Here is a 20,446-nt window from a genome sequence, read left to right on the forward strand (position 1 = left end):
AAATTCTGAGCAAAGTAGGCAGCAAGTTCAAAGGTGCAGGACATGAGTGCAAGATAGCGTAGGGAAACTCCAAGTAGTTCAATGTGGCTGGCCATAAAATTTGATGGAGGCAATGGTAAGAGACAAGGCTAGAAGGTTTACAGTGGTCAAATTCATTCATTCAGTAGACATTTATTGAATATTTACAGTGTTTTAGACACGGCATGTAGACCCAGTCCTTGTTTTTATGGATTCAAAGTGAAGTACAAAAAGATAGATAACTGATAAACAATCAAAAAAATATTTTTAAGTTCTAAAAGTAACATAAATGGGGAGATAAGGAAAAACATTTTTTTCCTTCTTTTCTAAGGGAGAGGTGGGGAGTTAGACAGACTCCTGCATACACCCCAACCAGGATCCACCTGGCAAACCCAATCTGGGGCTGATGCTCTGCCCAACTGGGGCCATGCTTGCAACCAATCTATTGTTAGTGCCTCAGGTGGAGGCTCCACAGAGCCATTCTCAGTGTTGGGCCAATGTGCTCAAACCAATTGAGCCATGACTGCGGGAAGGGGAGAGAGAGAGAGAGAAAGAGAGAAAAGGGAGAAGGGAAGGGGTGGAAGAGATAGTTGCTTCTCCTGTGTGCCCTGACCAGAAATTGAACCTGGGACATCGACATGCCGGGCCAACACTCTACCACTGAGCCAACCAGCCAGGGCCAAAGGAAAACATTTTAGATTCAGTAAAGACCTAACTAAAGAGATGACATATATTCTGAGAGCTGAAGGATAAAAAGAAGAAAAAATCAAGAAAAGCATTCCAGGCAGACCAAACAGCTTGGCTCAAATCTCTGCTGTGGGAAAGAACTTGATACAGTCAAGGAATTGAAAGAAGGCTGATATTGGTACAGCTAAGCAAGCAAGGGGTAGGGTTATAAAAAAAACAAAAACAAAAAGGATGAGATAGCAAGTAAGGGACCATATTGATCATGGCCTTCTAGAAATTTTTATTTCATTCTATGAACAATTGGGAGTGTTGATTTTAAAAATAAAAGTCAGTTATTTTACCAGCAAAAATGGGTTTATTTGGGAACAGCAAATAATTACTTCAAGCCCTGTCCAGGTAACTCAGTTGGTTAAAGCATTGTCCTGATATCCCAAGGTTGCCAGTTTGATCTGTGGTCAGGGCACATACAAGGAACAGATTGCTGTTCCTGTCTCTCTCTCCCTCTCTCCCTTCCTCTCTCTCCCTAAAAGCAATACAATAAAAAGTTATGAGCCTGACCTGTGGTGGTTCAATGGATAAAACATTAACCTGGAATGCTGAAGTTGCCGGTTCAAAACCCTGGGCTTGGCTGGTCAAGGCACATATGAGAGTTGACACTTCCTGTGCCTCCTCATCTCTCTCTCTCCCTTCCTTTCTCTCTTTCTCTAAACAAACAAACAAACAAACAAACAAATATTTTTTAAAAGAAAAAGCTATTAGCCATGGCTGGGTAGATCAGTTGGTTAGAGCAGTGGTAGTCAACCTGGTCCCTACTGCCCGCTAGTGGGCTTTCCAGCTTTCATGGTGGGTGGTAGCAGAGCAACCAAAGTATAAATAAAAAGATAGATTAACTATAGTAAGTTGTTTTATAAAGATTTATTCTGCCAAACTTAGTGAAAATCTGACATAAAGTATTTGGTAAGTAATTATTATTATATGCTTTAACTTGCTGTAACTCTGCTTTATAAATTTTATAAAGTAAAGTTACTTCCCTACTTTATAAATCACCATTACTGTGGAACCGATGGGTGGTTAGAAAATTTTACTACTAACAGAGATACAAAAGTAGGCGGTAGGTATAAAAAGGTTGACTACCCCTGGGCTAGAGTGTCATCCCCATATACCAAGGTTGCAGGTTTAATCCCCAGTCAGGGCACATACAAGAATCAATCAATGAACGCAAAAGTAAGTGGAACAACCAGTCAATGTTTCTCTCTCTCTCTCAAATCAATAAAAAAATTAATTAAAAAAATAAAATAAAAAGCTATTAAAAGAAATTGTCTTATATTCTTCAAAAATGTTGTCTTGGGTTGCATTTTTCAGGGATTTGGCATGGTGATGGGGCCAACTTGGACTTGGTGAACATGTTAAGGACACTACTCTTTTAGGGATTCTTGCTGTATTGGCCAAGAGTTTGCTTAAAGGCTTTTAATCACTGTAAAAAAAAATAAATAGAGGACTGGATGAAGAGGATGGGGCACATATACACCATGGTATACTATTCAGCTAGGAGAAATGATGACATCGGATCACTTACAGCGGAATGGTGGAGTCTTGGTAGCATTGTGCGGGGTGAAATAAGCGAATCAGAAAAAAACAGGAACTGCAGGATTCCATACATTGGTGGGACATAAAAGCGAGACTAAGAGACATGGACAGGAGTGTGGTGGTTACAGGGGGTGGGGGGAGGGAAGGAGGGAGAGGGGGAGGGGGAGGGGTACAGAGAACTGGATGGAGGGTGGCGGAGGACGATCTCTCTTCGGGTGATGGGTATGCAACAGAACTAAATGACAAGATAACCTGGAAATGTTTTCTTTGAATGTATGTACCCTGATTTATTGATGTCACCCCATTAAAATAAAAATTTATTTATAAAAAAAAAATGTTCTCATAAGCCCTGGCTGGATAGCTTGGTTGGTTAAGCCGTCATCCCAAAATGCAAAGATTGTGGGTTTGGCCCTAATAGGTTGGCTCATTGGTAGAGCGTTGGCCTGGCATGTGGATGTCCTGGGTTTGATTCCTGGTCACGGCACACAGGAAAAGCGACCATCTCCTTCTCCACCCCTGCCCTTTCCCCTTTTCTCTTTCTCCCCCTCCCACAGCCATGGTTCGATTGGTTGCAGCTAATTATCCCTGAGCACTGAGGATGGCTCCATGGAGCCCTTACCTCAGGTGCTAAAAATAGATCAGTTGCAAGCATGGCCCCAGACAGCACATCCATGCCACATGGGGGGTTGCTGGGTGGATACTGGTCAGGGTGTATATAGGAATCTGTCTCTCTATCTCCCCTCTTCTCACTTGGAAAAGAAGACAAAGAAGACAAAAAAAGACTATGGATTTGATCCCTAGTCAGGGCACATAGAGAACAGATCATTGTTTTTCTCTCTTGCTCTCTCCCTCCTTCTAAAAACAATTTTTAAAAACGTTGTCACAGGCCCTGGCCGGTTGGCTCAGTGGTAGAGCGTCGGCCTGGCGTGCAGGAGTCCTGGGTTTGATTCCCGGCCAGGGCACACAGGAGAAGCGCCCATCTGCTTCTCCACCCCTCCCCCTCTCCTTCCTCTCTGTCTCTCTTCACCTCCCGCAGCAGAGGCTCCATTGGAGCAAAGATGGCCGGGGCACTGAGGATGGCTCGGTGGCCTTTGCCTCATGCGCTAGAATGGCTCTGGTTGCAACAGAGCGACGCCCCAGATGGGTAGAGCATCGCCCCCTGGTGGACATGCTGGGTGGATCCCGGTCGGGCACATGCGGGAGTCTGTCTGAATGCCTCTCCATTTCTAGCTTCAGAAAAATAAAAAACGTTGCCATAGGCCTGACCTATGGTGGCGCAGTGGATAAAGCGACATCAGACCGGAAGACTTCCCGTAGACCTGGAAATGCTGAGGTCACCGGTTCGAAACCCTGGGCTTGCCTGGTCAAGGCACATATGGGAGTTGATGCTTCCAGTTCCTCCCCCTTCTCCCTCTCTGTCTCTCTCTCCTCTCTAAAAATGAAAAAAAAAAAAAAAGTCACAATAGATCAAAAAAGGGAGAGGTTATGAAATGTTACAGATTGAGCGAGAGAGAAATGAAATATGTCTAAATTCATGCATGATCTTGCATCAAGAAATAAAATGTTGCCTGACCAGGCTGTAGTGTAGTGGATAGAGCATTGGCCTGGGATGTACAGTACCCTGGTTCAAAACCCCAAGGTCACCTGCTTAAGTGCAGGCTCATCCAGCTTGAGCACAGGCTCATCAGGCTTGAGCACGGGGTCGCTGGCTTGAGCATGGAATTATAGACATGACCCCAAAGTCGCTGGCTTGAGCAAGGGGTCACTCACTCTGCTGTAGCGACCTCCGTCTCAAGGCACATATGAGAAAGCAGTCAATTAACTACTAAGGTGCCACCACGAAGAACTGATGCTTTTCATCTCTCTCTCTTCCTATCTATCTGTCCTGATTTGTCCCTCTCTCTGTCTCACTCTGTCACACACACACACACACAAAGAAAACTAGACAAATCAGCGTTATAAATAAACCCAGCCCAGAGATTTCAAATTAGCTCCACCCTTGCCTTTTAAACCCAAGTGGAGGAAGTGAGAAAAAGGAAGCAACCACCAATCTACGGGAAGTCTTCCGGTCTGATGTCGCAAAGAGACGTAAATCAAACCCTACTTGGCTCCACCCCCATAATGGGAGGTCCTGGAGAGTGACAGAAACCAATGGCGAGCAAATCGTGGGGGCACTCGCCCAATTGCTTTGAAGCGGGGAGGGGTTCTGCTGCACGAGGTTTGAAGGCGTGCTCTGGGACTGCCCTAACTGGAAATCTTGGAGTATCCCGGCAGATCTTTTGGGGTTTGCAAGTCTACTGAGGGCTTTCAGGTTGTGCGGAGGGGTTTCAGCAGTTCTGTCACGGTAGGAAGAAGTTGTGCAGCTGGCTTTAAACCCGGATTGTGGGAGCGAGACGACCTGGAGGGATGGGACCAGCGCCTGCGGGAGCACAGCTTCGCGGAGCTGCTGGGGATCCGGAGGTGGGTTAGACACCTGAGAGGAAGGGATGCTTAGCGTGTTGGAAGTGTCAAAGCCTAACCGCTCGCCAGCAAAGAATACTAGAGCGGTCCCCTGTAGAGGAGCTCTATTCGCCGGATCCTTCCAGCGTGGGGCACATGGTGGCGCTCCAGGAGCGCTCCAGTAAGGCTTTCCTGTGTGTCGATGGGGGCGGGGTCCAGGGCTGTAATTGAGAAGGTTTGGGAACCCCCACACCAGAGTTTGAAATCTGCTCACAGTGTAGGCATACCAAGTGTGCAATCTTGAGCTCATGGGACTTCCTTCAAGTGTCTGTTTGCTTTCAGGATTATTGTGAGGATTGGGTGACTTAGCTCTTTCCATCACTAATTGTGTAGTAATGTATACAGTCTACAGTCAGGTTTTGCTAGTGGAAGTGGAACCTGGCAGAATTTGAACAGAACAAGAGTGGAGATGGCATATGCAAAGTCCCAGGACTAAGCCAGCAGAAGAAGAAGCATCCTGATGTACGGTACCTGGAAATACAGGGAGCTCAGGCATTGGTTAGGGTTGGGCTCAGTCAGCTAGTACTGCTACCAGCTCCAAGCAGTGCTCCATGCTTGTGCTGTCAGGTAGACAGGGAGCCCTCAACTCAAGGAGTTTTCAGTCTAAAGTTCATTAGAACTAATCATTAGTTCTAAGTAATGATTATCAGGAGTTTTACACAATCTAATTCGCCTTTTAAAAAAGAGACCAGAAGCTTGTAGAGTTTTTTCCACATCCTGTCATGGTGCAGGTAGTGGACACTAAACATCTATGATCTCACACTGGCTACTCTCTTACTGGCCACAGATGATGGAGCCAGCTCTGGAAGGCAAAGTTAAGGAAAGGAAGAAGAAATTCTCAAAGAAGCATGTAGTAGCTGGGTCTCCAGTGGAGGGCCTCCTGCAGCCAGTGAAGCTTAGCCGGGCAGAACTGTACAAGGAACCTACCAGTGAGGAGCTGAATCGCCTTCGGGAGACTGAGAGCCTGTTCCACTCCAGCTTGCTTCGTTTACAGGTACAGTTCTGTGGCTGAGGCTTAGGTTAGAGGGGCAGGCCTGAGATCCTAAGGCTGAAGGACTCTCTGCCACCCTTTACAGGTAGAGGAGGTACTGAAGGAAGTGAGTCTGTCAGAGAAGAAGAAGGAACGGATTGATGCTTTCCTACAGGATGTTAACCGGCGAATCATGAAGGTGCCCTCAACCCCTGAGACAGAGGTAAGACTGGTGGTATAGGGAGCCAGAAAACCCAGAAGAGGTCCTTAGTGGGAGCATCTGAAATAGGAGCCTTGCAATTTTCTGGAGGGGTTAGGGTTCTGGGGAGTTCATTCTCACAGCCAGGAGGCTCACCTGGGGTTGCAGTCAGTCACATGTTCATTCATTTAGCAAACACTTATGTGCCTTGTAGTAGTTGTGTTCTTAGGTTACATTAGTGAATAAAGCAGCCTATATTCTAGTTTGGAGTTGTGGACAGTAGATAATGAGCCTGACTGGTGGTGATACAGTGCATAGAGCATTGAGGTCCCAGGTTTGACATCCTGAGGTTGCAGCCTTGAGCACAGGCTCACCTGGCTTGAGTGCAGGGTCTCAGGTTTGAGCGTAGGATCATAGACATGATCCCTAGGACGCTGGCATGAGCAAGGGGTCACTGGCTCAGGTTGAGCCCCCCTTAAGGCATGTATGAGAAGCTATCAATGAACAACTAAAGTGACACAACTATGCCTGTCCAGGCAGTGGTGCAATGGATAGAGCGTCGGACTGGGACGTGGAGGACCCAGGTTCGAGACCCCAAGGTCACCAGCTTGAGCCCAGGGTCGCTGGCTCAAGCAAGAGGTCACTCAGTCTGTTGTAGCCCCCTGGTCAAGGCACGTATGAGAAAGCAATCAATGGACAACTAAGGTGCCACAACGAAGAATTGTTGTGTCTCATCTCCCTTCCTGTCTGTCCCTATCTGTCCCTCTCTCTGACTCTCTAGGTCTCTGTCACAAAAATAAAATGACACAACTACAAGTTGATGCTTCTCATCTCTCTCCCTGCCTGTCTCTTTCTCACTCTCAAGAAAAATAAAATGGGTAAAAGCATGACAAGTAAACCGTAAGGCAATGTTAGGAGGTGGTAAGCACTATGAAAAAAGGAAAAAGTAGGACAAGGTCAGGAGGTTATGGGAATATCAAATGAAGTGGTTTGCAATTTTATATATATATATATATATATATATTTTTTTTTTTTTTTTTTTTTTTCCAGAGAGAGAGAGAGATAGACAGGGACAGACAGACAGGAACGGAGAGAGATGAGAAGCATCAGTCATTAGTTTTTTATTGCCCGTTGCAACACCTTAGTTGTTCATTGATTGCTTTCTCATATGTGCCTTGACCACGGGGCTTCAGCAGACCGAGTAACCCCTTGCTGGAGCCAGCAACCTTGGGTTCAAGCTGGTGGGCTTTTTGTTCAAACCAGATGAGTTCGTGCTCAATCTGGCGACCGCGGGGTCTCGAACCTGGATCCTCTGCATCCCAGTCCAATGCTCTATCCACTGCGCCACCGCCTGGTCAGGCTATTTTTGTTTTTTAAGTTAAATTTATTAGGGTATCACTGGTTAACAAATTTAAATTTTATTTATTTATTTAATTTATTGATTTTTAGTAAGAGGGGAAGGGAGAGAGAGACAGGAACATCAATCTTTTCCTGTATGTCTCCTGACTGGAGATTGAACTTGCAACCTCTGCACCTCGGGACGATGCTCTAACCCAGTGGTCCCCAACTTTTTTTGGGCCACGGACCGGTTTAATGTCAGAAAATATTTTCACGGACCGGCCTTTAGGGTGGGATGGATAAATGTATCACGTGACCGAGACAAGCGTCAAGAATGAGTCTTAGACGGATGTAACAGAAGGAATCTGGTCATTTTTTAAAACTAAAACATCGTTCAGTCTTAAATATAAATAAAATGGAAATAATGTAAGTTATTTATTCTTTCTCTGTGGACCGGTACCAAATGGCCCACGGACCGGTACCGGTCCATGGCCTGGGGGTTGGGGACCACTGCTGTAATCAACCGAGCCATCTGGCCAGGGCTGGTTAGAGAGAGGAGAGAGAGAGAGAAAGAAAGAAAGGGTGGGGAGAGAGGAGCAGGGAGCCTCAACTCATGGTTGCTTCTTGTTTGTGCCTTGGCTGGGCATGCCCAGAGTTTTGAACTGGTGAGCTCAGCATTCCAGGTCGACAGTTTATCCACTGTGCCATTCCAGGTCAGGCTCATGTGCACAATTCTACACAATTCTACAACACATCTTCTGTACACTGTATTGTGTGTTTGTGAAGTGACATTTATGTGAAGATTTGCAGGGAGTGAGTTAGCCATATAGATATATATCTAAGGGAAGAAGAGCATTCTAGAAAAGAGAAATAGCCATTGTAAAGGCTCGAAGGCAGGAGTAGGTCTGGTATGTTCCTTGGAATGAATGAGAGGAATAGAAGGAGATGAGTTCAGAAAAATAACGGAGGACGGGGCATTTCATGCAGGGTCTTGTGCACCAAAACAAGACTAAAGCTGTTGCTCTAGGTGAAACGGGGCTACCACAGGGATTTTTGTCTGTTTTTGTAGAGCATTGATGTGATCTAAAAGTTCACTTAGGTTGTTATGGTGAAAGTAGAACAGAGTGGGGAAAAGATAAAATAACAGAAATTAGGAACCTTTTATACAGTGATCCACTGAAAAATGGTGGTGGTTCAGACTAGAGTAGAGAAATAGAGAGGTGGTCATGTCTGGATCCCTTTGGAAAGTGAAATGGGTGTTTTTTAACAAATGGTGATTTAAATGTTTTTGGTTTGAGCATCTAGTATGGAGTTGCTTTATTTATTTATTTATTTATTTATTTATTTTTGTATTTTTCTGAAGTTGGGAATGGGGAGGCAGTCGACAGACTCCCTCATGCGCCCGACCGGGATCCACCCAACATGCCCACCAGGGGCAATGCTCTGCCCATCTGGGGCATCGCTCTGTTGCAACCAGAGCCATTCTAGCGCCTGAGGCAGAGGCCATGGAGCCATCCTCAGTGCCAGGGCCAACCTTGCTCCAATGGAGCTTTGGCTGCGGGAGGGGAAGAGAGAGACAGAGGAAGGAGAGGGGGAGGGGTGGAGAAGCAGATGGGTGCTTCTTCTGTGTGCCCTGGCTGGGAATCGAACCCAAGACTCTTGCACGCTAGGCCGACGCTCTACCACTAAGCAAACCGGCCAGGGCTGGAGTTGCTTTAATGGGGAAAATGTGTTTACAAGATCAGGAGTTTGATTTCAAACATGTTGACATTTTGTATTTGAGAGTTGTACTAGACATTCAGGGAACATGTCCAGAAGGCAATCAAGTCAATGTGTATCATTATCTGTTTCCACAGCTGACTGACCAGGCATGGCTCCCAGCTGGGGTTCGAGTCCCTCTCCACCAAGTACCCTATACTGTGAAGGGCTGTTTCCACTTCCTGCCCCCAGCCCAGGTCACTGTTGTGGGCAGCTACCTTCTGGGCACCTGCATCCGGCCGGACATCAATGTGGATGTGGCACTGACCATGCCCAGGGTGAGGTTCAGAGTTTAGGGGATGGGGAGGCCTGCCATTGTACCACCCACAAATCCTAGAGTCTCTCTTTTTTTCCCACCTGCTACTTGCCAGTAGATTGAAATCTGAATTCTAAATCAAAAGGATAAACCACTGTGTCATCTTTAGAGGGCCACTTAGATGAGCCCTTGGGCCATTTGCTGCCCCCTTTAACCTTTGTGAACTGAGTATGGTGCTGCTCATAAGCCCTGACTTAGGAAGTTGGCCAGCGGAGAATCCCTGGAGTCACTAAGCTATAACTTTCACCTTGGTGTCATCTAGGCCCCTAAGCTCTCCAATAGCAAGTACTTAGTGCCTGGCTCTCTGTCTCTTCCGGACCCTCTCCAGGAGATCTTACAGGACAAGGATGGGTTAAACCAGCGCTACTTCCGCAAGCGTGCCCTCTACCTAGCCCACTTGGCTCACCACCTGGCCCAAGATCCCCTCTTTGGCAGTGTTCGCTTCTCCTACACCAATGGCTGCCACCTGAAACCCTTGCTGCTGCTGCGGCCTCGTGGTAGGAGGCACACACTGGGCTGTGGGAACAGTATGGGGTGACAGGTGACAGGTCCAGTGGGGGAAACATAAGGTCCTTAAGTCCAAGGGGAGAAGCTTGGACCTCAGTTTTGAAGAAGCTATAGGGACCTCAAATTCTGAGGTGGGAGTGCATGGGGCCCTTAAGTAGGTGAACGGTGGTGCAGGGGCTCCTCTGGCTCCAGGGGCTTCAGGGTCTCGGCACCCTTTGTCCCCTCCCAGGGAAGGATGAGCACCTGGTCACTGTACGTCTCCATCTGTGCCCTCCACCTGACTTCTTCCGCCTGTGCCGTCTACTGCCCTCTAAGAACAATGTGCGTTCTGCCTGGTACCGAGGGCAAAATCCTCCAGGGGATGGTGAGCAGGCACTGGTGTCAGGGTGGAGCCGGAGGGAAGGGTATTATGAGAACTTTTCTCATGGTTTTCCTTTCCTTCCACAGGTAGTCCAGAGCCCCCCACCCCCCACTATAACACATGGGTCCTGCAGGACATAGCCCTGGAGTCCCATGTGAAGTTGTTATCAACTGTGCTGGGCTCAGCCTTGGGGCTGAAGGATGGGGTGGCACTTCTGAAGATCTGGCTACGGCAGCGAGAACTGGATAAGGTGAGTTGGGAATGGACCAGCTTCCCTGCCTTGCTGAGTGGTGGTCTGGCTCTGAGTTTAGGCCTCTCTCTTCATCTTTCTTTCAGGGCCTGGGAGGATTTAGTGGGTTCCTTGTCTCCATGCTGGTTGCCTTCCTTGTGTCCACACGCAAGATCCACACCACCATGAGTGGCTACCAGGTCCTGAGAAGTATCCTGCAGTTTCTGGGTGAGGCGGCTAGACTCGGAAGGGCCAAGGGTTTTACTTACCCTGGAAATCCTCTCATCGTGTCAGGGAAAATTCAGTTTCTTGCCATCAGACAGATGAGCAAACTGAGTCCCAGAGGCAGTTGCTGCTACCTAACCAGAGGGAGGGTGTCATTCGGTCTGGGTCCCCAGGGCGGGGAATACTTTCTGACACCCACCTCTGGTTCACCTCAGCCACCACAGATCTGACAGTCAACGGGATCAGTTTATGTTTCAGCTCAGATCCCAGCTTGGTGAGTGGGGCAGGGCTGGATCTGGGCAAGGAGACCTGAAGGTAAGCCCCCACCCTGACTGGCTTCTCTCCACCCCTCCAAGCCGGCCCTGGCTGACTTCCACCAGGCCTTCCCTGTTGTCTTCCTGGACTCCTCAGGCTGTCTCAACCTTTGTGCTGATGTCACTGCCTGCACGTATCGCCAGGTATGAGTGGTTCCCCACTCCTAGGTTCCCCATATGTCCCAGTCCAGTCTCTGTCTCTTCTGCCAGCACCAGAACCCCAGAAACTTCTCTCCAAAGAGCTTAGATCCAGCATGTCTCTTGGTCTGAACCCTCAGGTCAATAGGGGAGGGGTACAGTGGTAGAAGTCTCACCTCTAAGTCTCTGTGGCCCCAGGTGCAGCATGAGGCACAGCTGTCGATGGTATTGTTGGACAGCAAAGCAGATGATGGATTCCAGCTGCTATTGATGACTCCCAAACCCATGATCTGGGCTTTTGACCACGTCCTACAGTAAGTTTAAAGGGTAATAGGGTATATCAGTGAGTCCTGTTTCCCGGGGGCTACAGCGAGGGGCAGAGGTCCTCAGGCAGGTGCTCAGATTTTCCTGGTTGTGGGGAGCTAGAGGTGATAACTTGAGGTCAGCTGTACCTAATTCTCCCTCTTTATGCCCCACCCCTAGTCTCTGTCCACTGAGTCGTCTGCAGGCAGCATGTCACCGGCTGAAGCTATGGCCAGAGCTGCAGGACAATGGTGGGGACTATGTCTTAGCTGCTTTGGGGCCACTAACCACCCTCCTGGAGAAGGGTCTGGGGTCCCGGCTGCACCTGCTGGCCCACTCTCGGCCCCCAGTCTCAGAGGTGAGGTGATATGGGTCAGAGAGTTTGTGGATTAAAAGAGGGTTGGATTCAGGGTCTCAGGAGATACAAAAGGCACACCATCCACCTAATTAGTGGTTTTCCAGATTAAACTGGAGGACTCTTAGGTTACGCTCAGCCTTTCTGCATTCTGCAGTGGGACATCAGCCAGGATCCACCGAAGCACAGAGACTCTGGGACCTTGACACTGGGATTCCTCCTCCGGCCTGAGGGGCTGAACAGTGTCCTTGAACTGGGCCCAGAGGCTGACCAGCCTGAGGTGAGGAGCCCTGGGGTCAGAGGACTGATTCGGCCATATCTTGGGAAACCCAGCATGCGCATTGGAAGGAGTGGGGTGGATTGTTCTCATGCCACCTGAATTGAGGCCCTTCAGGGAGATTTCTGACAGAGCCCTTCTTTTTTTCTTTTTCTTTTTTTTTTTTTTTTTTTTTTTGTGATAGAGACAGAGAGGGACAGACAGACAGGAAGGGAGAGAGATGAGAAGCATCAATTCTTTGTAGCAGTACTTTAGTTTCTCGTTGATTGCTTTCTCATATGTGCCTGGACCGAGGGGCTACAGCAGACCAAGTGACCCCTTGCTCAAGCCAGCTACCTTGGGCTCAAACTGGTGAGCCTTGCTCAAGCTAGATGATCCCGCGCTCAAGCTGGCTACCTCAGGGTTTTGAACCTGGGTCCTCTGCGTCCCAGTCTGGTGCTCTATCCACTGCGCCACCACCTGGTCAGCAGAGCCCTTCTTTGTTAATCTCTCCAATCACCCCTTTCTACTCCTCAGGCTGCTGACTTCCGCCAGTTCTGGGGACCTCGCTCAGAGCTTCGGCGTTTCCAGGATGGAGCCATTCGAGAAGCTGTGGTCTGGGAGGCAGTCTCAATGTCCCAGAAGCGCCTTATTCCCCATCAGGTGGTCGCCCATCTCTTGGCACTGTGAGTGTTAGCATCTGAATGCCTGGAGGCACCCGGGGGCTGGGGAGCCTTTTAGGAGGGTCTGGCCCAAGCTTTTGGGTCAAGCAGTTCACATCCAGCAGCTGACTCCTAGCCCCCAATATGTATATACTGTGTCTGTGCCTCTCCTTTAGCCATGCTGACATCCCAAATAACTGTGTCCACTATATGGGGGGCCTTCTGGATGCACTGATCCAAGGCTTGAAAGAGGTAAGAGCCCTGGTTCAGGGCTTCAGTCAAGGTTAAGAATTGTAGAGGAGCCTGTGTGGCTGGATTGATGGGGGGTTAGAGAAGTTTACCACCTCAGCCAGGCTGCTCTTCCCGGAATGTCCAGCAGAGGGAGCGCTGGCTCTGCAACAGCCTGAGCCATGGCAGTTTTCCTGGTGATGGTGGAGTTCTACAGCGTCCTAGCCCCCTGACCCCTGACTGTTTTCTCCCTCAAAGACCGCCAGCACAGGTGAGGAGGCCCTGGCAGCTGTGGTGCGTTGCTACGATGAACTCAGCCGCCTGCTGTGGGGGCTGGAAGGTCTCCCGTTGACTGTGTCTGCTGTGCAAGGAGCTCACCCAGTGCTGCGCTACACTGAGGTGAGGCTCAGGAGGGCAGGGAGCCCTTTCCGCTTGGCGATCCCACCTCTGCTTCACCTTCCCAGTATTCTCCCTCCCAACTCCTGATGTTGGGTACCACCCTTCCCACTTCTGGGATCCTTTTTCTTCTTTTATTTATTTATTTATTTTTTACAGAGATAGAGAGTCAGACAGGGACAGACAGACAGGAATGGAGAGATGAGAAGCATTAATCATAAGTTTTTCGTTGCGCGTTGCAACACCTTAGTTGTTCATTGATTGCTTTCTCATATGTGCCTTGACTGTGGGTCTTCAGCAGACCGAGTAACCCCTTGCTGGAGCCAGCGACCTTGGGTTGAAGCTGGTGAGCTTTTGCTCAAACCAGATGAGCCCGCGCTCAAGCTGGCGACCTCGGGGTCTCGAACCTGGGTCCTCTGCATCCCAGTCCGACACTCCATCCACCGCGCCACCGCCTGGTCAGACTTTTCTCTTATTTTAATTTTCCCACAGAGAGAGAGAGAGGAAGGGAGAGAAAGAGGGGAAGGGAAAGAGAAGCATTAGTTCCAGTTAGTTGTGTACTCATTGATTGTGTGGTAGTTAAGAAGATGGCTAATGTGCCAGGTCATTGTTTTATCCACTGAGCCACTTGGCCAGGGCCTCCAGGGCCCCCTCTTTCAGCCTTCCTCTTTCCATAGGTATTCCCACCCACTCCAGTCTGGCCAGCCTACTCCTTCCATGAGCCCTTTCGAGAGCGGGCCTCGCTGTTGCCCCGGCCGGACAAGCCCTCCCCAGCCTATGTGGAGCCCATGACTGGTGAGAGGGCTCTTGGGAGGGGATTAGGGAGACTGTTCTCACCCCAAGCTGCAGCCTGAAACCTCTCACTCTTCTCCCCAGTGGTATGTCACCTGGAGGGCAGTGGTCAGTGGCCTCAGGATGCTGAGGCCATACAGCGCGTTCGAGCCGCCTTCCAGCTGCGCCTGGCAGAGCTGCTGACACAACAGCATGGGCTGCAGTGCCGGGCCATGGCCACACATACAGATGTCCTCAAGGTTAGGCTGATGTAGGGCAGGGATACCCCCAGGGGGTGAGGGAGATGGGTGTCAGGGTGCCCCAGGCCGACATATACCTCCCACTCCATACCCTTTCCCAACAGGATGGGTTTGTGTTCCGGATTCGTGTGGCCTACCAACGGGAGCCCCAGATCCTAAAGGAGATGCGGAGCCCCGAGGGGATGATCTCGTTGAGGGACACACCCACCTCTCTCCGCCTTGAGAAGGACACAAAACAACTGCCCCTGCTTACCAGTGCCTTGCATGGGTATGACTACGTGTGTCTTTGGGAGGTCAGGTGGTATAATAGTTAGGGATATGAGTTCTGGTGTCAGGCAAATTCTAGAGTCCTGGCCTTGCCATTTCTTTGGCTAAAACCCTTTGGGTAGGATTTTCCCTGGACCTTAAACTTTTCTCATCTGCAAAGTAGGAATAATGTTAGAACCAGCCTCTTAGGTCATTAGTTAGGAGGTTATGCATGGAATGTGTTAGCACAGAGGCCAGCGTTGGATAAAGGTTGAGTGAATAGTGGTGCTAGGACTGAAACACTGTTCTCGGACTGTGAGTGCCCAGGGCTCATGTCCACTCCCTCTCCCCCTCACAGACTTCAGCAGCAGCACCCAGCCTTCTCCGGGGTGGCTCGGCTGGCCAAACGGTGGGTGCGTGCCCAGCTCTTGGGTGAGGGATTCACTGATGAGAGCCTGGACCTAGTGGCTGCTGCCCTCTTCCTGCACCCTGAGCCCTTCACCCCTCCCAGGTGATTCCCTCAAACTTTTCCCTAGCCAGGAAGTTCCCCTTGGGGCCAGCTTTCATCCCTCATGCTGTACCTTCAGTTCAAATGGGAGGGGGTGGCCGAAGCTAGTGAGAGAAGGGGTTCTGAGACACCCTCAATCAACATCAAGGGGTCTAGGCTTCCCGATGCAGGAAGCTAAGGGCTATGGCTGGACCCCACTTTGCTCACTCCTTCCCCTCAGCTCCCCCCAGGTGGGCTTCCTTCGGTTCCTTTTCCTGGTGTCAACCTTTGATTGGAAGAATAATCCCCTTATAGTGAATCTCAACAATGAGCTCACTGGTAAGTAGGACATTGCACTGTGGCAGGCAACGGTTTTCCCTGTCAATCTGTTAGATTTTTTCTGTGCCTCACCCCCATCCCAGATATCTACACCTGACCCTGACTGCCTTGAGGTGGGAAATTGGTAGGAAGAAGAGGCCCAGATCAAGCCTTTAGAGAACTCTGAGACTGTGGAGATGTGGTTTGCCCACCATGATGACCAGAAACAGAATGGACCAGGGGTGAGGGGTGGGGGGGTGTTAAACAGGCTACCCTCCAGGTATCCTGTGAAGGGGAGAGGAGAATGGAAGGGGGACTTTGAACACCCAGTGAGAAATCTCGTAGTAGGGAGTGGAGAAGGGTCCATACTTGAATAGATACCCAGACCTTTTAGGCAGGGGTGGGGGAGGGGTGGGTGTGATGATTTCTGGTTGTAATATGAGGAGCTCCTGGTCCCAATGGAGAGGAAGGGTGTCAGCTTTCTAATTCCCCAGGTGTGTGGCAGCTTAGGGTGGGAAGGGGTGAGGGGGCAGGCCTCAGCTTGTACAGGCCCAGACGGGTGCCAGGAAGTGGAAAATTCTGCCTCTGGGCTGAGGCTGGGAGTTTAATGACCAGTTGAGGCAAATTCGGTGTTCCTTTCATTGCTTTTGCCACCTGTGGAGGGGCACTGGAAAATCCTTTGATAGCTGCTCTGTGTATTGAAGGAGGACCAGAGGCCACCGAGGGTATATGGGGGAGAGGGGCAGGTAAGCCAGGATTCCCTCTTGTCCACAGTGGAGGAGCAGGTGGAGATCCGCAGTGACTTCTTGGCAACTCGGACGCAACTCCCTGTCATGGTCATCATTACCCCTCAGGATCGCAAAAGCTCTATATGGACACAGGATGCACCCTCACCCCAGGTGCAATCCCATCTCTGTCCCCAAATGTGTGATTTTTTTTTCCCCCAAGGAAAAGGCAGGCCCCACCTGAGTTAAGAGAGACCTGTGGTCAGGTCAGACTTATTTGATATATGTGTACCTCCAGATCCTACAGCGGCTTGTGGTCCTGGCAGCTGAGGCCTTATGTATCCTAGAGAAGCAGTTAATGGATCCCCAGGGGCCTGGAGATATCAGGGTAAGTCCCTGACCAAGACTGACTCCAGGGGCTCTAGGGATTCTGCCTTTGAACCATGGAAGTCTGGGTCTCTAGGAGCCCTCAAAGGATGCCCAGTCCCCTTGTTTAGTGAGACTGAATCCAGAGAAAGGCATTGAAGCTGCCCAGGGTGACTGGCAGTGATGGAGCCTGGAGGAAAACCAGGGTCCCAGATCCATGCTTTCAGCCTGTGCTCCTCGTGCTGGACCCAAGCTAGCACCCTCTGGTCTTGGTGTTTCTGCCTTCAAATGAGCCTTCAGACCTATAATGGGTGGTCATACAAAGGGCAAGGGAGGAATCAAGGTGGGCATGTAGGTTTTGTGGTCAGCTCCCAGCTGTAAGTGGGCACTGTCAGCCGTCCCTGTCTTTCCTCAGACAGTGTTCCGGCCACCCTTGGACATGTACGATGTGCTGATCCGCCTGAATTCCCGCCACATACCCCGGCACCGCCAGGCCGTGGACTCGCCCGCTGCCTCCTTCTGCCGGGGCCTGCTTAGTAAGCCGGGGCCCTCCTCCTTGATGCCGGTGCTGGGCTATGACCCTCCTCAGCTCTATCTGGCACAGCTCAGGGTAAGTCCTGAAGGGCTGACTGACCCTGAGGAGGGAACCTGGAGCCGGGGAAGTGGCTCTGTCCTGTTTTCTTATCTCTGTCCTGTCCTTTTTTAGGAGGCCTTTGGGGACCTGGCCCTTTTCTTTTATGACCAGCATGGTGGAGAGGTGATTGGTGTGCTCTGGAAGCCCACCAGCTTCCAGCCCCACCCCTTCAAGGTATGCTGGCTGGTGACCACCATCTGTTCCTGAGTGTGTACATATGGTTCTCTGGGGGCATGCGTGTTTGTGTGTGGCTTGCTCCATGAGTGCACCTGTGTCAGGTGTGAAGTGTATTTGTCTAGGTGTCTCTGGGTACACCTCGTGACATTCCATTTCTCCGATTCCCCCAGGCCTCCAACGCAAAGGGGTGCATGGTGGTGTCTCAAGGTGGGGAGCTGGTGATGGTGCCCAATGTAGAAGCAATCCTGGAGGACTTTGCCATCCTGGGCGAAGGCCTGGTCCGGGCTGTGGAAGCCCGCAGTGAGAGGTGGACTGTGTGATCTTCAGTCCCAGGAACCAGCAGTAGATGGACAGTAGGACTTTAGACTTCTGGTGCAAGGTGTCAGTGGTGGGACCTCCACCCTTGTTGCATATGGACCCTCTGTGGAGAGCCTGCTGGCCTGAACACATTGAATTGTCCCCCACAAAAGTCCTGTCCTGCCTGGCCTACGGTGGTGCAGTGGTTAGAGCATCAACCTGGAATGCTGAGGTCGCCAGTTCGAAACCCTGGGCTTGCTCAGTTAAGGCACGTATGACAAATGAGGAACAACTAAAGTGAAACAACTATGAGTTGATAGTTCTCACTCTCCCTGCCCCCTATAAAATCAATAAATAAAATCTTTATAGAAAAAAAAAGTTCTGCCCCAATTTCTGTCTAATGTCCCAGCATTGGGACAGGGACCATGATGTTCAATGAAGTCCCCTGGACCTGACTGAACTTCCAGGAGGTGAGTGTGGGAGCCGGCTCAGAGGGAACTGAATGAACCCATCTACCTGTCAGCCCTGGCCTGGGATGTTTTTTCTTCCTGAGCTGCTTCCAGAAGCCTGGAAATGAGGGCATGTGCCCGGTGCTGGGCTTCCCCCCGCCCATTGCCGGGATGTGTGCCTAGACCTCAGCATGCCCCTCATTGCGTTTGTGGCTTTGAAATGGGACCCACAGAAGATGTGGCACTTCCTGATGGTCACAGTACCTGCACTGAGCAGTGGGAGAGGACTGGTGGGTCACGTTGAGGGGGTGTGGTGCTCTCCTGTGCTGGTTCTGTTGCTTTCCAGGGTAGGGACACGGAAAGCACAGAGGGCAGGAGGAGGCTAGACAGGTGAAGGGATAGGAGGACCGGTGGTCCCCCAGTCCAGGAGAGATGTGGAAGCACAGAGTGCCGCTCTGGCCTCTCACTGTGTGACTCCCTCCACCTCCATCCCTCTGCCCATTCCTTTGAAATATTAGAGCAGTTGCTGTCTGTTCAGTTAACTTTGCAGTCACGTACAGTGTGATGTACTCTTCTGTTTTAAATTCTGGTTTATAATTAAATCACATTATTTCTTCATGTTCTTGGCTTGTCTTCCTTTTTCACAAGATTTTAACCTTGTTCCTATGTGTAAGCCCTTTGGGGGCAGGGAACATGTTTGAACATAGGTTTCATGGCACCCAGTACAGTGTGTGATACTCAAGTAGGGTGCAAGTGTGTGCAGAGGGGCACCTCGCCCAGGCAGATGGAGGGCTGGAAGGCCACCAGAAGCCTTCAAGGAAAGAATTAGTTTGTGATCTCTGCCCAGAATGTGTGGGGTGGTAATGGTGAAAAACAAAGCCTGAGCGATAATGAAAAGTTCAGGTTTATTGAGTGCATAATAACTGCTAGCCCTATTGTTACTTTGCATATCTTATTTATGGGAATTTGATCATACAAACATACCAGCTCTATGAAGGTCATGCTTTTATATATATATAAAAGCATTTTTTATTTTTTATTTTTCCGAAGCTGGAAACGGGGAGGCAGTCAGACAGACTCCCGCATGCGCCCGACCGGGATCCACCCGGCATGCCCACCAGGGGGCAATGCTCTGCCCCTCTGGGGCGTCGCTCTGTCGCATCCAGAGCCATTCTAGCACCTGAGGCAGAGGCCACAGAGCCATCCTCAGCGCCCGGGCCATCTTTGCTTTAGTGGAGCCTCGGCTAAGGGAGGGGAAGAGAGAGACAGAGAGGAAGGAGAGGGGGGGTGGAGAAGCAGATGGGCGCTTCTCCTGTGTGCCCTGGCCGGGAATCGAACCCAGGACTCCTGCACGCCAGGCTGACGCTGTACCGCTGAGCCAACCGGCCAGGGCATGCTTATATTTTTTAATGTTTATTTTATTGGTTTTAGAGAAAGAAGGGGGAGAGAGAGAAATATCAATATGTTCCTGTATGTGCCCTGACCAGGGATCAAACTGGCAACCTTTGTGCTTTGGAATGATTCTCTAACTAACCAAGCTATCCAGCCAGGCAGACATAACTTAATTTTAATTTATTGATTTTTATTTTTACTTATTTATATTTAAATTGTCTTCCATTGATTTGAAAGAACAAGAGAGGAAAGGAGAGAAGGGGGTAGAAAGGGGAAAGATAAAAGCATCAACTTGCTGCTTGTTTTATTTTTTAATTTTTATAAATGTTTATTTGAGCCAACCTGAGAATGGCTTGGAAGCAGGATCTCAAATGTTCCCTGTTTTGCTTAGCTGTTCAAGCAAAGGCTTACCTGGTCAAGTTACATATGGGAGTTGATGCTTCCTGTTCGTCCCCCCTTCTCTCTCTCTCTCTCTCTCTCCTCTAAAATAAACATAAATTCTTTTAAAAAATAGATTTATTTCACTTATGCACTCATTGCACTCATTTTTTTGGAGGAAGTTTAATAAATCTGGGGGCAGTGAAGGAAGGAAGGGAGTGGGAAGGACCTAGAATAGAAGAAACAACAGGAGAGCCTCGGGGCTGCTCTGGCTCACTGGGGAGTCAGGAAAGGGGGCCTGGAAGACAGGATGAGGGGTTTGCCTGGGACGAGCTGCTGCCTGGAAGACAGGATGAGGGGTTTGCCTGGGACGAGCTGCTGCCTGGAAGACAGGATGAGGGGTTTGCCTGGGACGAGCTGCTGCTTCCCACTGCTCCCCTGGTCACAAGCCTAGTGAGGACCCTTAGAGTTTAGGAGATACACACCTGTGTGGGAAGAAGAGGGGGAAGGGAAAGGTGCCGATGTGCTGCCTGGAAGGAGAGCATCTGGTTAATTTTTTTTTTTTTTAATTTTATTGATTTTGAGAGAAAGGAAAGAGAG

The 20,446-nt window shown here is 49.8% G+C and overlaps 1 protein-coding gene across 1 annotated transcript; it reads left to right on the forward strand.

The window, feature by feature from the left end:
* Positions 1–4,520: 4,520 nt before the first annotated feature.
* NOL6 (nucleolar protein 6) lies at positions 4,521–18,694 on the forward strand. The gene is made up of 26 exons (XM_066367823.1): positions 4,521–4,752; positions 5,579–5,785; positions 5,868–5,984; positions 9,155–9,334; positions 9,701–9,869; positions 10,109–10,243; positions 10,327–10,490; positions 10,577–10,697; positions 10,910–10,968; positions 11,051–11,152; positions 11,345–11,460; positions 11,630–11,807; positions 11,962–12,084; positions 12,598–12,746; positions 12,899–12,974; positions 13,209–13,349; positions 14,024–14,141; positions 14,223–14,377; positions 14,482–14,645; positions 14,982–15,134; positions 15,352–15,449; positions 16,203–16,327; positions 16,452–16,541; positions 16,935–17,129; positions 17,226–17,327; positions 17,501–18,694. The coding sequence occupies exons 1-26, from the start codon at positions 4,699–4,701 to the stop codon at positions 17,648–17,650; spliced, it is 3,441 nt and encodes a 1,146-aa protein (XP_066223920.1). The 5' UTR covers positions 4,521–4,698; the 3' UTR covers positions 17,651–18,694.
* The last annotated feature ends 1,752 nt before the right edge of the window (positions 18,695–20,446 follow it).

This window comes from Saccopteryx leptura, chromosome 2 (assembly GCF_036850995.1).
Source record: "Saccopteryx leptura isolate mSacLep1 chromosome 2, mSacLep1_pri_phased_curated, whole genome shotgun sequence".
In the NCBI taxonomy this organism is placed as follows: domain Eukaryota; kingdom Metazoa; phylum Chordata; class Mammalia; order Chiroptera; family Emballonuridae; genus Saccopteryx; species Saccopteryx leptura.

What these genes read in the sequence shown, in the direction of transcription:
- NOL6 (XM_066367823.1), top strand. Translation starts at nt 4,699, where the DNA reads ATGGGACCAGCGCCTGCGGGAGCACAGCTTCGCGGAGCTGCTGGGGAT. An exon ending in CAGAGGCTGACCAGCCTGAG is followed by an intron (nt 12,085 to 12,597) that starts GTGAGGAGCCCT and finishes TCTACTCCTCAG; the next exon opens with GCTGCTGACTTCCGCCAGTT. An exon ending in TCTCAACAATGAGCTCACTG is followed by an intron (nt 15,450 to 16,202) that starts GTAAGTAGGACA and finishes TCTTGTCCACAG; the next exon opens with TGGAGGAGCAGGTGGAGATC.